Source organism: Eutrigla gurnardus (genome assembly GCF_963514095.1).
Source record: "Eutrigla gurnardus genome assembly, chromosome: 14".
NCBI lineage: Eukaryota > Metazoa > Chordata > Actinopteri > Perciformes > Triglidae > Eutrigla > Eutrigla gurnardus.
In genome coordinates, this window is record NC_139937.1 from 6,992,737 (window position 1) to 7,010,987 (window position 18,251).

General features: G+C 44.2%; 2 protein-coding genes across 7 annotated transcripts in view; both read left to right on the forward strand.

Moving 5' to 3' along the window:
* Window positions 1-362: 362 nt before the first annotated feature.
* LOC311024183 (glucocorticoid modulatory element-binding protein 1-like) lies at window positions 363-8,527 on the forward strand. 3 transcript variants are annotated; one of them, XM_084026479.1, is made up of 10 exons: window positions 363-665; window positions 1,835-1,970; window positions 2,267-2,325; window positions 2,453-2,574; window positions 2,696-2,799; window positions 3,301-3,485; window positions 4,183-4,332; window positions 6,123-6,260; window positions 6,544-6,631; window positions 6,728-6,905. In XM_084026479.1, the coding sequence occupies exons 2-9, from the start codon at window positions 1,852-1,854 to the stop codon at window positions 6,600-6,602; spliced, it is 936 nt and encodes a 311-aa protein (XP_083882605.1). In that variant the 5' UTR covers window positions 363-665; window positions 1,835-1,851; the 3' UTR covers window positions 6,603-6,631; window positions 6,728-6,905. The 3 variants fall into 3 exon arrangements, with proteins under 3 accessions (XP_083882605.1, XP_083882603.1, XP_083882604.1); XM_084026477.1 differs by having other exon boundaries at window positions 364-665; window positions 6,515-6,631; window positions 6,728-8,527; XM_084026478.1 differs by having other exon boundaries at window positions 369-665; window positions 2,456-2,574; window positions 6,515-6,631; window positions 6,728-8,525.
* Window positions 8,528-10,352: 1,825 nt separating this feature from the next.
* ptprub (protein tyrosine phosphatase receptor type Ub) overlaps window positions 10,353-18,251 on the forward strand; it is a 147,675-nt gene continuing 139,776 nt past the window's right edge. For 3 of the 4 annotated variants that reach the window (XM_084026917.1, XM_084026918.1, XM_084026919.1), the window contains exon 1: window positions 10,353-10,650. In XM_084026917.1, coding sequence (XP_083883043.1) covers window positions 10,581-10,650 — 70 coding nt within the window. In that variant the 5' untranslated portion in view covers window positions 10,353-10,580. The remainder of the gene's footprint in view (window positions 10,651-18,251) is intronic. The other variant, XM_084026920.1, reaches the window with a different exon arrangement.

Sequence of the window (18,251 nt, forward strand, 5' to 3'; positions counted from 1 at the left end):
GGCAGTGATACCAACGAGTTACTCTCGTTTGCTATAATGGCAACACTGAACCTGGATCCCGGAGGACTGCGTTCTTCCTTCGAGGCTATTTAATAAAACCTTGACGGTGAAATGCGGCGTTCATTAAGTCAGTACACACTTTGAGGCGTCTTGTCTGTGTGACTTATCGTCACGCCTACATCACCTTACTGAAACAAGAGCAAAGCCTGCCACCTGCTGGTGAAATGCAGGCAACGACAAAAACACAACACGCAACTGATTTTGAACGTCGTTTATTGCATGACAACCCGACAACATTAGGCAGCTGAAACACACGTTGTTGACTCTCAGACCTACCACGAAGGACATGTCCATTAATATATATATATATATACACATGTTAACGTCTTCCTTTGAAGTGGAAAAACACGCTTTAGAAGCTTGAAGTCTCCCAGCAGATGCGGCCGTGGCTCGGAGCTTAAACCCAGCCGTGTCGTGCTCTCGCACATACGACCAATTTGACCGATTTACACATCGCGTGCGAACTAACCGCTTGCCGTGACAGCGGGACAGATGCTTCTCAGGCGAAGGCTGCTCGCTGCAGGAAGTGTGGCGAGGCAGCACGGCGCATGCTCCCGTGTCCCTTTAGACGAGCGAGAAGATGAACTACCCTCTGCTGTAAAACGGTGAGTAAAGACATGACAATATTGTCTAAGGTAGCAGGTAGTGTCTTTTCCCGAGTTTTAGTGTCGCCCCGGCGGGTGTTTGTGGTGCACCCTCCCCGGGACAGGAGCGCGCGCCGTCGTTGGCCGCGGTGTGCGTGCTGCCGCGCCGACAGACGTCAGCTCGAGTGGGTGAAGGAGGGTGAGAAAGGCACGCAACTATCCGTGGAGAAGTTGATCCACCAAAGGCTACTCGATATAGTGTTGATCACTTTTCTCTAGCATGCTCTTCAATGCTTTGTTTCTTTAATAGGGAAGAAACCATGTAGACATTTTGTTCATCTCTCCTCCATTTCTTCTCTGTGCTGCTGATATTGTGTATTTAACGCCTCGTAGCTGCTTGTGTCGGACTGAAAGAATATTACGGGAGTGATCATACTCTAATTAATCAAGTAGTAGTTTATTATCTATCATTCTGTAACGGTTTATAGAATGGGATTTTCATTTATTGTCACCCCTGATTCATAATTACTATTAGACTGTAGTCTTGGGGCACTTTATTAACATTTGACCCATTTAAATTCGTTTTTTTATTTCTAAACTCCTGATGATGCCAGCAATTAAGGTGCTTATTCAATAAATTACCTAACCCTTTAAGAAATGGGGCCGGATTTAACTACATAGCCATTATTATTATGACCGCAGTCATAGTAATAACTGGGAGTAAATGATTGCTTAACATGAATTCTTAACAACGCTCCTGCTGATGACATTTGTTCAACAGGTCTTTATTTGGTACCATACTTATGTCAAAACTAATGGCTTAAATGCTAAATAAGGTTGGAAACATTCACGTCCACTGCTGCCATTACATTGCTGCCCCATTTTTAAATGCAGGCCTTATAATGCAGGTTTTAGTTAAAACTGTAAGCTTTTCTTCCATCATCTAGGATATTCATGTGCATTCTCAACAGCAATATATATATATATACATACACGGACCAAGGCCTGCCCATATGAGGATTATGTCACTTTAAGCCTAGTATGGATTCATTTATATGACAGTCGCATGCCAGAAAAGTCTGCTGGGGGAGGCTTTCAATGACTTGTGTGTGCATTAAACAGCATCGCTGCTTGCATGTGTGTGTGTGATCTGGATGTTAACGTGCGTGCTTGGCCCTCTCTGTGTGCAGCTCTGTGGGGAGGGGTGATGGCTGAGGTCACTGTGTCTTCAGGGGATGTCATGACGGTGAAAGAGGAGGAAGGGGAATCCAGTGGCAACAACCATAAGACTCAAGTCATCCTGCACCTGCAGCCCATCCTGCATGGGTAAGGCCATGGCTTATATCATTAAATGGCCAGTAGATAGTAGGCCTACTGTTATTTGTATAAATGTATAGACCCAACCAATCAATCCAATGACACCCTTCTACATTAATTCTGATCATATTAATTTTAATGAAGGCCTAAATCAACAAGGAGAAAAATAAAAGCACTTACATTTCAAAAACATTTTTCACACAAAGCTTTTTGCATATTTTGCTGTCAAGTTCAGAATAATTCAGCTCTCAGTTTGCATGAAATTATTTTTCTATTAAATGTGCACATTTTGTCGCCCTCTGCAGGATAAATGATGACATTGCTGACACAGGCACCACAGTCTTGGCCATTGAGACACATCAGGGTACGTGACACATGACTCTTCACTGCTGACACTTTGCTGAGACAGTATACTTAATTATACTTACAGCTAGTGTGTAATAAAATTCAGAACGGTTTCTGCACATTTTCTTTTGTCTTGTGATTGTTAGAAGACAGTAACGCAGAAGGAGAGGAGGTGGAGTACGGCTACCCCATCACCTGTGGAGACAGCAGAGCGGTTCTACTCTATAAGAAGTTTGTGTGCCCGGGGATCAACGTCAGATGTGTCAAAGTGAGTTGAATTATTTAAACCTTCCCCGCTCCATAAGACATAATTATCTTCACGTTTTATTCCTGCTATATTTGTCTTATTATCTCCTTCTTTCATAAACATACACGGTGTTCTCTTACAGTTCAATGACCAGCTCATCAGTCCCAAGCAGTTTGTACACCTGGCAGGGAAAGCCACGCTGAAGGACTGGAAAAGGGCCATCAGACTGGGAGGGGTAATGCTCAGGTAGACTAGTCAAAATACATCTTAAACACTATTTGTCTCTCCGTCTTCTTCCTCTCAGCTGCTGACTGATTCTAATTGTAATTTTACATGGCCTTTCATTACTCTGTTGCATCGGGGTTAAAGTGTCAGACTTAAAATACCTCAATCCAAGTCAACAGTGTATCTCATTCATTTAATTTGCACTGGCGTGGAGTCTGTCTGCGCTGGGGTTTGCCAGCACATTCCAGAGGAAGTCGGTAAGCAGCGTTTTTATGATAGCAAGAGGGATCAAATAACAACCAAGCTCACCTCCGGCTTTTCACACCTTCATCGTGTTTGCACTTGTTCTCTGTGTTTCTGTGAGTCAGTATGCCGACTCAGTAGCTAATATCTGCCCTTTTGGTCTTTAGTTCTCCGGAGGTCAGATCAATGGGCCGAGTGTCAAACAAGCCTGTGGAAAGCCATCTACGCTGTTCTCGGAAATGTCCTAATGTTATTTTAAATTGCTCCTTGCCCTCCCAGGAAGATGATGGACTCTGGCCAGATAGATTTCTTCCAGCATGACACCGTGTGCAGCAACACCTGCCGCAGCACTAAATTTGATGTGCTGATCAACACCACGCGGTTTCCCGTGGGGATGTCGGTGCAGCCGAGCCCGTCATGTCTGGCTCTTGACCTTGTTGGAGGACAGGCGCCTCCCCTGACAGGTAGCTTGATATTTATTTTCTCCCAGATATGCTTGCTGCTGTTTTTTGTTTGTTTTGTTTTTTTTATCGTAGGATTTAATTAACATTTTTGGAAGCCATCTGGATAGGATTTATCTGCCATAATGAAAGAAGAATAGTCATTTCTGACACATGCTGTAGGAGCTCAAGTATAATTAAGGAAGTAAGGAATTAGGAAATGAGCTGAACATTTCCAACGTTTCCTTAATGAGCAACCACTGCACAGAAAAAAGACAATGAATGGCAATATGAGATGTTGATGTACTGTGATGCCCCTCCCCCTTTCTTGGAGAATGTCCTGGCCAATCAGCAGGTGGTTGGCTGATGAGGGTCGTCAGGTGGTTGGCTGATGAGGGTCGTCATCTTCCTTAAGCTCAACTGGGCCTTCCCAGCTAACGAGGCTGGTCCACAGGCTCATTGCCCGGCTCTCTTGCTACAGCAGTCATTCATCCTGCATAGCTGTCGCTTGGTTTTGCACCGTCGTCACAGCACACTTCCATGCAGGACTTTCATTACTGACTTTGCTGATCTGCACACTCCATTGTTCATTTTAGGGAACTGTAGTTTAATGAATTAGGTTTGGTTTCAAGCGACCCTTGTGTGGACTCCCTCGTCACGTTCCCTGAGCGAGGTTTGTGACCGTACTCTATTAACAGTTTATCCCTGTTTGTGATCCCAGGAGAGGCCGTGCAGGACGCAGCAGAGGTAGAGGAGCCGTTGGAGGAGAAGTTCAGTGCAGCGGAGGAGTGGAGCTCTGGTCCGGCCCGGGATGTAAATCCCACAACAGCCAACGGACATGCTGCAAAGAGAACGAGGGCTGATGTACCTGGTAAATATAAGACTGGGTATAAGGGAAGTTAATCTGCCTGAACAGGATGAGGAAGGACTGAAATTGATTGGCTGATAGGACAAATATAGTATATTGACTGGTAAGGATGAATCCATGAACCTTTTTTTGGACATAAAAAAATAACATAAGAGCTATCTTTATATTTATATTCAACCATATTTCACATTTATTGTGGAATATGTGATACTTGCACAAATATGCTACACAGCAGGAAGATACTCACCTGCAGTCCCCCCCTGTGACTTGAATAGATGCCACATGGGTGTATGTTTTGTATAAAAGCGTTGTATCCTGCAGGTTTGTATTGGCTCATGGCAGTCTTGTTTTAGTCTCCAGCTCAGGGAAGCTGCATTTAATTCTGCTATTAACCACTTTGTCAGCTGACCAAGGGCGACGTCCTGGAGGTACATTTGGAACGTTCCTAAGATGCCTCTGTATTATTGGAGGAGACAGGTTCAGCCCACTGACCTTCAGCCCTCCAGAGGCCATGTGTCCGTAAGCCATGTCCTTTTTAAATGGCCCTTAATTTGCAACCGTGTATCCTGGTGGATGAAAATGTTAACGGATGAGGAAAATAAAGGAGACGTTCCGATTTTAAATTTCTACCATCATGGCATGAATAATAAATGAAGAAAAACAATAAACAGAATATTAACATTAGTCTACCTGCAGTCCGCCAGTCCCTTGTGTCTCATGCAGCCACCGCTGCCTGACACCTCTGAAACCTCTAAATCTGCAGGTGTAGGATGTTCTGCTTTTCCTGCAGACTGACCTTAAAAGTTGCTGACCACTAACAAGCAGAGAGTCCCATGCCTTTTTTTTTTTTTATTATTTTATTATCCTCTACGGCATCTGACATTTTTAAATGTGGCTTTTTCTCATAGAGACCTAAGCTTTGATTTAAGGGCTTTTAAAGGTGACCTGATTAGGCATTGTTCCAGCTGGACCACAGAAGGTAAAATAGCCTCAAGCGATCGTTTGTGTGAATGGCAAATTGCATCGCCTCGCTGCACAAGCGTCGTTGCTTCTCACAGGGCTTAAAACAAATTGACGACTCTCGGTAAACACAGGCCTGTAACTTCGCTCCTCCACCTCCAGAAATGCGTCTCTTTCCATTAAGTGTACGTTCCCAACGTAGAGAAAGCACAAATTTTGCTTCAGATAGCTGGAAATGGAGTTTGGAATATTTGTCCGTGGGCATATTGCATTTATCTTGACAGACACTTAAGCTAACGTTAAAGTAGATGCATTTCTTTCAAGATAAGATATCGAGCACCTATGGCATTTTATCCCTCTTATATACTCGACTGCTATTTGGCTCGGTTTCGTATGGATCCCAAGTAATTTTTCAGTCTCCCTCGATTCCACCCTGTCCTCCTCCAGCTTCCATCTCTAACCCATTTTCCTGCTCCCCTTTTTTTATTTCAACCTCGATCACCCATTTAACATCCCCTCTCCAAGTGTTTCACCTCACCCATTTCCTCTATCTCATTATATCTTTTCCTTTTCCATTGTTTCTCCAACCCTGACACTCCACCTCATTAATCCTCCATTTCTTATTTCGTTTGCTTTACCTTTTCTTCCCATTATGTCAAATTGCTTTTTACTGTCCAGCGCCACAGCTCGCATACACAAATCACCTCTATAAGACCACTTTGTCTTATTTCTCTGTGGCAGTTTGACATTATTATGTGAGAAGACAAACACACGCACAAGCAGAGAGTTTCCCACATATCATAATAATGTCCCTCCTAATTGACCTTCTCTAGATGGAGTACTGAGCCTGTGGAAGGGTGTGGCGGACTCGGGGCTGATGGGGGAGGTCCTGTCCAGTCTCCAGACTGAATTATTAGCCACTCTTAAAGGAGTGGAGGTTCGCAGTGAGAAGGCCAGCCTGCAGGAGACAGGTGAGGGCTAACCACTGGACTGTGGAAAGAATTGCTATTAAATTTAGTCAAATGTCAGTCAAGTAAAAGAAGAACAGGTAAATCAAATTTGTGTAACGATTTTAAATAAAGACTCCTCCAGCTAAATCTGATTTGAGAAGGAAATTCATGGACATTGATTTATTTTATTGTTTTTAAGTGGTTTGGAAGTGCTGTGGACAATTGTATTAATCTTTCCAGCCTTGTAGATGACTCTGATGATTTTGTTTTGTCAGATGCCGTCATTCTTAATTCCCTGTGTAAGATGTTTGGCCTTTTAGACTCAGTGAAGCAAGCTCTGGACCTGAAACGCAGCCAGGATGAAGAGAACAAAATCCATAACAATATTTATGGTGAGAGAACTGTTGAAGGCCCGATACGGTACCCCCCACACATACATACACAGTATCCTCGTTGATTGTATTAACTGATACCCTGTTTATCCTTAGTGTTGGATGAGATTTTGGAGGAGCAGAGGAAGCAGGGCGATAAAAGCACCTCCCACAAAACTCGGTCCTTAAAACGCCTACGACGCCACAACCCAGCAAACAGCCAAACCCACAACTTGCTGTCCCCCGTCAAAACAAGCCAAGGGATCCAGCCTTTCTCTGTTGCCGGTTTGTCTGCTGCATCTTACGCTCATCTCGCCATGAACCCTCAGCTTTTCGCCCAGTTTTCTGCCTCCACTGGCCAGCGTCACCATATCGGAGGTGACGGGACGGACAGGGAATGTCATGAAGCCACGTCGGCGAGGGAGCGTGAGCCCAGCGGGTTGGGGAACCAGGAGATGCTCTACAGGCTGGTACAGGAGGGTGTGGAGGGAGAAGACCACGTAGGGTCACACAAAGAGCCTGGACAGAGGACAGTTATGTTTCAAGAAGACCCTCACCTTAGAAGTGAGGAAGTAGAGGAGACGGGGGGCTCACATGTTATTGAAAAGGTGGTTATAGGGAGAAAGGCGTCAAAGAAACATAAAAGTAAGTGAGGCAGTGAAACGGTCCCAAACGGATGCTGGACTAAATGAGGGAATGAGCCTGAGACCCGAAGACTTAACGTTCCGATGTCAAACTGTACTTTCCCCCCTTGTAGGCTCATAAAGTAAAAACTACTACAGTGCTGCTACAGGCACAGCTTTGTTCTTGCATTGAAGCTGCAAATGACGCATTCAAGAAGACATTTAGGATGTGTGTTTCCAACATTTCAATTTCTCAAAACACCGTAGAGCTGAAATGATTAGTTGATTCACTAATTGACTGATGGGTAAATAATTGGCACCAATTTTGATGATTGATTTAATAGTTTGAGTCATTTTCTAAGCAAAACCCCCAAAGTTCACTGTTTCTCTGCTTCTAAAATGTGAATATTTGCTGTTGTGTTCATCTTGGCTTTGGGTTTTGGACTGTTGTCAAACTGAATTTGCAGTATTTTGCTATATGAAACCATTACTTTGGACTCTGGGAATTTTCAATGGGCATTTTATTTAAATGTTTTTTATATTTTCTGATATTTTAGAGACTAGAAGTGATTAATCAGCAGTTTAATTGATAAAGAAAATGATGGTTAGTTGTAGACCAAAACAATTCTATTGAATATTGTATTTCCAAATCTAGTAAAAATATAGTTTTCCGATCCTCCAGATGTCTTTAAATATATTATTTGGCTCTATGATCTTTGGTGATCAGATTTCCCCTCGTGTAAAAATATTTACAGCTTATATGACAACATTTTTTCCTCATACTTTTATAATTAATTTCCAATGCTATTTGTAATTGAACATTTTGTGAGTTACACCTGTGTTGAATTGAATATAATTTTCATTTTGTGAAATATTTCTCACTGTGCTTGTATTGAGGTCTTCGTTATATGACCTAAGATCTATGCACTAGACAATCACTGTCAGAAAAATAAATGAATCTTCAATTTTGACAGCGAGAACTCTATATATAAAGTAGGTATTGTGATAGTTGATGTGCTGTTGCTTTATGTTCTTATTCTTCTACTGAGTCACATTGGTGTGACTCACAGGTTAATCTAAGGCCTTATGTGAATGCCGTTTGCTTGGTTCTATACATGCAAACAAAAGTTAAGTGGTAATTCAGCAGCTCTCCTATGTTTATTTGCTTTGAAGCACCGAGCTGTATGCAAGGGTTATGTGGTAGAGTGATGCTTTTATAGACAGCCTTTGACAATGTCCCTCGGCACTAATAATATGTCATTATAAATTCATGCACAACCGTGCCTGTGTATATGCAGTTGTTCGTGAGGCCATGAGCATGGCAGCTGTTGAAATACTTGATGAAATGACTTTCATCGGAGTGCAGCTGTCAGCATCACGCCGACGTTTCTCCTGTTGTCAGATTTGAACAGTGTTTTGCAACATCCTGTTGGGTTTGCTGCAAATTAAACCATCATGCAATAAATCATGCAGTCGAGTGGATTCTGGCCAAAACGCACTCAAGTTTAAATAAATTGCTACTCTGTGCCTTGAATACCGCATGCAAAATGGCTGCCACGCCTGAGTAACTACAGGTGTTCCTCCGACATGCGTTGTGCTCCTTTGGTTAAATTACTTAATTTGCTGAGCAATCCGTCGTTCATCATTCGGGGGCTAACGGCATTAGAGGCAGAGACGTGCACTTATGTTGGAAAGCCTTTTAGTAGCGTCTGTTGCACCCGCCCCCGTAATTAAATCCACAACTTTAATGTTTGCACACGACAACAAAATGAACGATGAACTGCCCACGTAATGGCACCTTGATCCGATTGGGATTCTTGGACCCAGAGTTAAACGTGTCAGCCATGTTGGGACACCAGCTCGGTTCACACAGAGCGCCGGCTGCAGCGTCAGCACTTGTGTGGCAATTTGAAAGGTGAGTCTCAGCATGTGAGATGTCGCAGTGATACGACTAATGCTTTCAAATATGGTATATAGGAGCATGGCATGCCAGAGAACTAGTTGTACATGTCAAAGTCATAGTGGCTTGCTACGCGACTATGTTTACACAACACTGTATAACATCCCAGAGTGATTATTGTCTGGTGTTCCCCAACAAACATGGCCGGCCGTGGGAGAAAAGATAAATGGGACCTAATCAAATGTAAATTCAGTGCAACAAACATGACAGACTAGGCCTTGCACTTATCATGAGGAGGCGTAGAGGTTACTTACCCGTCCTGTGTCAATTTAGCTTTTGGTTCTATTTTTTTTTATCAATAGCTAGATCAATTAGAGGCTGAGGTTAAAACAAATAACAGATAAATAACATACTTTAAAATTAGAAGTCTTCGTGTTCACTGATAATCCTGTCTGTGCTGCTGGGAGCATAGCGACAGTTTTTATAGGAGCTACTGGGGGAGTATATTAAAAAAGGCCTAGAATTAAGCCAAACTGGATGAAAAAGGCAGTGAAAGAAATTGGCACAGTGTCCCCGTCTTAACAGATACACAATGACACTGCTTTTTGTCCTTACGAGTGAGATTGTATTGATCTCCATTTATTCCCTGGAGATTTACTCTAACCCCAATATTCACCCAAACTCTAACTAACTGTAATTAAAAAAAACAAAACAAACCAAGTCCCAATCCTCAAAGATAATAAAGTTTTTGTCCCAAAATTGAGGACGAGTCCCCATGATGTGACCGTATGAACAGATGTTTAGTACTTATCAATGAAAGCCGCACACACATTTATGCCTTTATACTTGCTAGACTCACTCATTTGAAAGCATTCCCCACAACTACATGCCTAATCCAAATCCCAGCCACAAAAATCCACTTTAAAACCCTCAAACAAGCATGTGAAAAAGTATGGGCAGGCAGAAATGTCCACATTTTCAAAATAAAACGCCTAAAACCCCTCATGGCCCCCACAAAGACACAAGTGTAAAACAGCACACACACACACACACACACACACACACACACACACACACACACACACACACACACACACACACACACACACACACAGTCTGTGTTTTGCTTGGCCGACGTTTGAATACCACAGTGTCGTTGCTGGTTTCGACCGCTTGGAGGCGCCCGACTCATACTTTGCCTCCGCGGGGTAGTGTAGGCTGGGAAGGAAAGTGGGCATAAGAAAGAAATCTCTCTCCTGAACTGTTTACCCTGACGTCAGTTTGCAGAACTAGCTCTGCCCTGTCTCCTCCAGTGTCTCCGAAACTCCTCTCAGTGAGAATTTGGCGAGTAGATGGGCTCGGGCTCTACTACTGGCGCGCCCGGACCTCACTGAGTCAATGAAATGATTTCTTCTGCACATTTAAAGTGGACTAAAAGAGCTACGCCATGAACACCTGCGCCTTTCTGCTGATTTTGACCGTTCAGATCTACGCCGATGGCATCGAGGGGCCAACAGGTAAGGCGCCTATTCATCTCGACCTCCTAAACGCAGCCGGGAAGTTTTTACATGTGGATTAAACTTCACTGGACGCAAAAGCGGAGCGAGTCTGGCGAAGGTGCCAACTTTGTTCCCCTCCTTTCCCCCTAACACGTTACTGCGTTTTATCCGCGGCTTCCCGCTGCTTGCCATGACTTACTAACGGCACGATGTTAATCCTCCCCGCAGAAAATGAAAACAAACGCTTCTATAACTTTGTGAACTGACGTGGGGCATTAAGTTCGCTTAGTGCTACTGCTGCAAATATTTTGGTTATTTAGCAGGACGGCGTCTGGGTGTTGAGGAGAAAGAACGCTCCCATTTCCCCAAAAAACACAATCATCTGCGCTTAGTTTTTTCCCTAATTTTTTTGGTTGCTTTTAAGCATATTTAAAAGGTAGAAACGGTGTTTGACATTGTGATCTCAAGTTGGATATAGTTCATTCAGAGTCATTCAATTTCCCCCTTAAAACCAAATTAACGACACTCCCACTTGCTTCAGACAATTTAGTCGATATTTGTCAACACGAATCTCCCAAATCCCAACAGCATGAACCAATCTAACACCCGCAGACCAAACCCTGGATCTGCTCCAAACGTTGGTTTGCATTGTTGGCTAATGATTGACTGTCTTATAAGTCACTCTTAATGAGGATTGTTGCATTGTAATGCTCGTTGCATTTTTGAAACCACATTCTTATTTTAATATCCCAAAATGTAGCCTTTCACTGTGGGGGAATGGGTGAGGTTCCTTCTCAAAGCTGCTGGATTTGTCTCCTGATGTGGTGGACCGCCTCTGGTCTTTTGGGTCATCTTGCTGGAAGACATTTTAGATGAGACACATGTTCACATGTTAAAAGTTCCCCCTTTTTCTGTTTCATGTGCAAACGAGCTGGATTGTCACATGGAGAGAATATTTCTTTTCCATATTACATACACAAAATCATGCCATTTCTTTTGATTATGTTTAGAAATATACTCTGATTTCCCCTCTTCCATTTAATTTTCATTATCCAGTTTTGAAAAAGCTCCATATCAGAGAGAAAGAAAGAGAGAGGCAGACTGGTAAAAATCTGATAAATATCTTTTTTATCGAAGTGACACATGACACGGACCATTGCATAATTTTTTAGACATTCATGTTTTTAAAATCTGCTTTTATTCTCTGAATTCTATTATTATGCAATGTAATTACAGTGCTGTATTATTATTTTTTTGGATATCTGTAAAGGCTAAAAGGACTTGGGCTTGTTTGAGTCTCTTTGTTTCCCAGACGCACCACACACTCACATGCAAACAGGGCAATGAGGCAGCAATATAAGATCATTTTCTGTAGAATTTGGAATGGATGGATGGCTGGCTGGATGGATGGATGGATTGATGGATGGATGGATAGATGGATGGATGGATAGATGGATTGATAGATAGATGGCTAGATGCCTAATACTCAGTATAACACCTGTGACTCATTGTCAAAGAAGCAACAACAACAACAACAAGACCATGCAAGCAGAATGTGTTTTGTCAAGAGGTGAATGGAGCAGATCATTAAGAGGAATGGGCTGAGACATATGAGGGATTAAATCTCACCCAGGTAATTAAAAGAGCTGAATGGAACCGTGATGCTTCACTACGGCTGTCAACCGATATTTACATGGTGTCGGTTTTTTAGTTTGTTAACTGGAGTGTGGCGAGCCTCGCCAGCCTTTCCGCTTTTGCCCTCCCATTAGTAGCTAATAGTGAACGCCGCTGGTTTTCGTGGCTTCTGATCCCTTTTGGCCTGACTCCCTTCATGCTTCTCCACCTGCCTAATCCTGTAGAAAAAAAAATGAATGAGTGCCTCCTTTTGTTCAACACGCTGCCTTTATTGCTGTGATCGTGTGAGGACCACACCTTGACCTTGAATGCTTAATTACAGTTAAGACTCTGCACTCCGGTGGGGATTTCTGGGCCCTTTTTTTTTTCAAGCGATGTAATCCATATTTTCTTTCTTGCTTGTGCCGCCGTCTGTCTGGGCTGTCAGTTCAGGGAGAGTGAAATTATTAGATGCCATAAAATATAGAGGCCCAATGTTGCACTGGGCTGTAATGAGGTTGATAAAAAAATATCACATTCCCATCATGTTTTCTCAGACACAGAGGGGTTATGGAAGTCCAGTTTCTGGGTGTATCTCTATGTGCTGGTGTTTTTATTTTCTACTGTGCAGTCCAATGTGACACTTTCACTCCTCTGTTGTCTCTTATGGGAGTTGAATGAATGTTCACTTACCATCTGTTTCCTCTATTAGCAGCAAATGTTGTCAACTGAGTGGTGTAATTATCCCATGTCTCATGACTCATTTCCCAGTTTGATCTAAAGTTAAGGCAGAATATCCTTTTTGCTTATTTCACTGAATAAGATAACGCTTTGGATGGAGATGAAAAGGACTGTGAATCCCAGACTGTCTAGTTAAAAGCATGGCGTGGAATGAATAATACTTTAGAGCTTCCAGTTTACACTGCATAAACACCAGCAGCAGCGCTGGCAAACGTGACACATGACCACCAGCACATACAAGGGAAGGAATTAGAGCTGCAGTCGATCTTTGATCTCTAGTGATTTTTTTTTTGTATGATGGTATTCTAATGCAGTTGCCTTGGTGTTTGTGGACAATTTGTCAGACAAATAATTACATCTGAAGATGTAAACTTCTGACATTTTAGACAGAACCCATCCAGATATACCGGCTTTAACAGCTGCACTGCTAAAGCAAACTGACAGAATCAAAACACTTACTAGATTAAACAGGATATAGAGAAGACTCCACTTAAAAGAGGAAAAATCCATTTTTTTTATCATTATGTGTTTGCAGTATCATTTTTCTGCTGCAAAGGACCATTATCGTTACATTATTCGTCTCATGGCACTTATTTGTGGCTGATATGGTACATATCCGTTCTTGAGAGTGCATAAGATCTATTCACTTTAATGGATGTCTAACTGAATGGGGGGAAAGAGCATGATATGCATTTTTGAATCGTTGCAGGGAAGAAGAAAAAACGTAACCATCGTCTCGCACCACATAGATGCAGCAAAATCCACAAAGTGGAAGTGTTCCCTGCAGGAGCCAGGCCACCATCCATGGATAGAGGGTGGGAGCGATGGGGATTGGGCGTAAATCAGACTCCTGAAAAGACTGGTTGATTTCCATCTTTGCGGGATCACGGGCAGTGATTCGGAGAGCAGATGGAAAACTTTGCAACAAAGATGGAGGGGATTGGAGGCGGAGGAAAAAAAGGGGAAAAGAGTTTCAGAGAGAGACGCTGACAAAGATGGAGGGATTTCTTCAGATACATGCTCTGGGTGTTTTGTTTTCGGCTGAGGCCGCAGCACGACTTCTGCTGGGCTTGTGTGTCCGTTCTGCCTCCAGCCCGAGTGACTGATTAAACAGGGTGCTGATGAGAGGAGTCCTCTGCTCTTCTTCTGGCTCTTCCCAGTTTCTGTCTCTGATCTATTGTAACGTGGGGCTATGTGGAGGAGAGCCAGCTCCCCATTGGCTCGCGCATCTCATAAGTCTGATGAAAGCCATCCGTCGAGTCTGTTAAAAAAAAAAAAAAATCAAGCTTAATGCCAAACGCTGTAATTGGTCGGCCTCATGGCTGGCAGCGTTTGTCCAATCAGGGGCCTCCTGTCTCGGGTGTTGTTTCTCATTTTGTCCTGATGCGTCTCACCTTCTGCTTGTGCTGCGCTGAGTGTGCAGACATTTCTCTATGCTTTACCGCAGCTCGCACACATCTTGATGGTTGTGCTTAATTAATCCTGCGGAGCAATTTGTTGTTCTCGTTTTTAATTAGCATTATCATTACTACTCTTCTGTTTTCTAAATCGGTAGTTGAAGGCCCGGCGAGGTGCTTTAGTCAGGCGGAGGATGTAGTCTGCTCTTCAAAAAGCTGGAGTGCAGGTAGGGAGTCGTGTTTCTGGGGCAGAGAAAGAACAGGTTGAGAAGAAAAGCAGGATCCGTCCTGCTGTGCGTCTCCTCTGCCATCAGGTCCGGTTAATCCTGCACGCTAACGAGGAGCTCTGAGACAAACCACTCGGAGGGACTAGTTAACTTGAAACACGCTCTCTGTGTCATATGATGACTTTTTATCATGTTGATGACAGCACAGCGTATGAATGTATATGCGTGTCTAACCCCAATCCTTGCTCATTAGCGTCTTTTGCGTGTGAGAGCTGGACATGACGCACGGAGGTCTCGCCATGTGAGGAAGGTCCCACAGCACCGAGTTACTCAGCCCTGCCAACGATGCTAGCCGTGGCCGGAGCTGTGGCCTCCCGGGGCTCTTCAGGGTCACCGTGAGACCTTCTGGCATCCTGGAAAAGATGTAGAGACTGACGAAGATTTACCGTTGGTGGCCTGCCTTGGCCTGTCTCTTCCTTTCCACTCCACAGTGGCAGCGCAGCGTGCCGGCTTCTCGGCCCCCCCGTCGGCCAGGTGTTATTAATGTGGTATTGATCCGTCAAACTACAGCTAGTCCATTTTACTTACATTTGATCAAAGTGGAGTCCCGTCTGTGGGCTGCGAGGTTTGATGAAGGAGGGTGAATTAGCCGGCCAGCATGACGTAATACAGGGATTGAAGGTTTTGCAGCAGAGAAATGTGAGCAGCATTGTGTAGCGCAAAGGACAGGAAAAAGTAGAAATCCTCTCAAACATGAAAGAGTGGGCTTATTTCCATAAGAAGGCTGTATATATTACAAATAAGCTGCAAATTATCCTCTTGATGTACTGGTCTAAAATGACAGGACTATTATCCTCATTATCACTTAAAAGCATATGTTTTACTCAAATAATAGACAGGGAAATGTGTCATTCACCACAGATGGGCCGGTGTTTAGAGTCTGGATATGAAGGAGAGTGAGACGGCGTAGCTGCCGAGCATACGCACAGATGTGTAATTACCCGACAAAGAAATAAGCTGGGCTGCGAGTTGCAGTCCCTGTGTTTCCTTCCCACGAGTAAGTGAGCTCCAGACTGCAACAAAAAAAAAAGTGGGTCTGGAAGACTGATGCTGCGAGCGCTGCTCCTTATCCTCCACCCAGAGGAGAGAAAGCCTGCCGAGCGGTTTATATTTAGCCCACAGGCCATGTTGCAGCATTGCTTTACCTTTCTCCTATGTCAACACACTTGCAGCCAGATTCTGTTGTTGGTGTACGTAGCGTGTAACGAAGAGCTCAGGTCACCGGAGTCAGGGTTCAGGATTAGGCCAAGATTGCAGTGGCGAGTTGTGATCTGTTGTTGAGCTGCCTGTAGTCCTGCGCTATGTAACCCCCCCCCCCCCCCCCCCCCCCCCTATGAAATCTGAACCGCTGACACTCTTCGGAAGTCAAAACAGTCTCTTCAGGACATTTCTCTCCCTGCCGGTGTAATGGATGCAGGCTTGGGTTGCCTGTGTGCCGCTATGCCTGCTGTCTAAGGGGAAGTGGCATTTCTGGCTTGACCGGCCTCCTCGGGCAAAGAAATCTCTTCTGGAGAGACCCCGCGATGAACCCGGACACTTATCACCCTCGTGCATCTCACACTTATTAGACTGACACTCTTTCACGTAAACTTTATTAGCACAGTGGAAATTGAAGAGCGTTAAAGTGCGACAGAGCGTGATAATGGCCAGTGTGCCGTTTTGAAAAGAGCATAGTGTTTGAGGCCTTCGCCGCATGAAGGCAAGCCGAGCTCTTAAAAAAAAAAGAAGAAAAAAGCCATATCTGCTGTGTTATACAGCGCCGAGCTTGCATCACTCATCCCCTTTGCTGATGAATTGAAGGTGTCTCTCTTTCCTTGCAGCGTGGTCACATGGCACAGCGGTGACACTCCGCTGTGCCAGCTGCTGTCGCTGGTGGGTTGTGGGTAGGTCACGGCAGCTGTGGGAGCACAGGTGCCAGCTGGCGGTAAATCGGTCATCGGACTCATTTTGAACCTGTTGATCACATACAACATATATGAAAGCTCCCAGTTTAAATGCAACATTAACAAGACTGCGGTGTTGAATGACCTTGCTTTTGGTTCGGTGACGTCTCAGTTCGTCTGGAATTTGTGTCCATGAAATGCTGTGAAAACACCCAAAAATTCCCCCGAACTGGAACTGCATGGTTTTCTCACGTGAGCGACGTGGATGTTTCATGCAGTTTCATCACAGTTGCATGCAAAGAAAATGACACAGTAGCCGGGCGTTTTTTTTTGTTCAAGAACAAACCCACAAAAAAAGAGTAATCTTTTTTTTTTTTTTTATCATTGCAGAATGCATGTAATCTTTATTCTATTCTGGGCTTCAGGGGCATCGTATCAGCATCTTATTTAAATGTAAATAGAATCAGTGGATATGCAGAGTACGGCAGCGTGTTATGATATACTGGCAGGAAGCACACTGGCTCTTGACCGCCAGTGGGGTTGGAAAGCTTTTGTCTAGTGATGTTTGGGAGGGAACTCGGCCGGACTCCGAAGCTTTGTTCTGTTTCAGGTGTTGAAATGAGACGGAGCAAAGAAAAAGCAGAGCCTATTGATTTCTCAAACATAGCCTGTCACAGTCAGCTTATTGTCTTCTTCCTCCAGAAACTCTCCATTTGATCCTACATGACCTCCCGTCACTATACTCCTCACTTTGACAAGCTGCTATTTCAACAGTTGCTCAGGGGACCGCGAGTACCTTTTTTTTTTTCCCACAAAAGAACCTCCCTCTGCCCCTCGGCGGTTACACTCTGTATCGGTGTAAGACAATGCGGGGTCAAGCAGCTCATATTTCCCCTGTGTGGTGTATATGCAGTATGCCCCTTTCAAATCACTCATTAACAGCTGATTCATTGAAAACAGTGTCTATTATTCATTTCTTTTGACGAGGTGGTATAATTGCCCGAGGGGAAAGATGAATTTCTTTCTCGCTGCCCAGACGGCGTGCGAGTCGGTCCTGCAGGGACACTAATGATAGCTCCTGGCCAAGCAAATATGTGCCCTTTAACTCCAGATCACTGTGCTATTATGGTGTTGCTCAGAAACGGGTACAACACATTCCTCACATCGCCTGCACGTACCCTGGTGTTTAGGTCTGTTTACACAGACCCGGAGAAGTGATCTTCTTAGCCGAATGCCGGGTGTTGTAGCCTTGACAAACCTTCCTTTGGGGCACGCTTCATAGCTCCCCGGTGCCCCTCCGGGGTCCTGCTCCTGGTGATTGGAGCTGCTCGGCGTTCCTGAGGGACAGCTCGTCAAACAAGTTTGAGAGACCATTGTTTGTTCCTGCACTGGCCGCTTGGTCCGCCGGCTAAGGGGAGCCTGGGAATGAGGAGGCGATTGCCAAACATCAGAGACGAGGGGCTTATGAGTGGATTGAAGTGGGCACTGACATGACCCAGAACCTTGTTTGAGGAGCCTTTTATGTTTCCTTCTACAGTCGGGCGAAGAACATGTCAATGCCATTGTGGGATGGTTTGGAAAATGCATCTGTTCTCGCCTAAGCAGGCACTGAACATCTGACCTTTTTTTTAAAGCACTTCCCACGGATGATTCTTGAAACGCTGGTCTCACATTGTCATGTGAAACAGGGAAAAAAT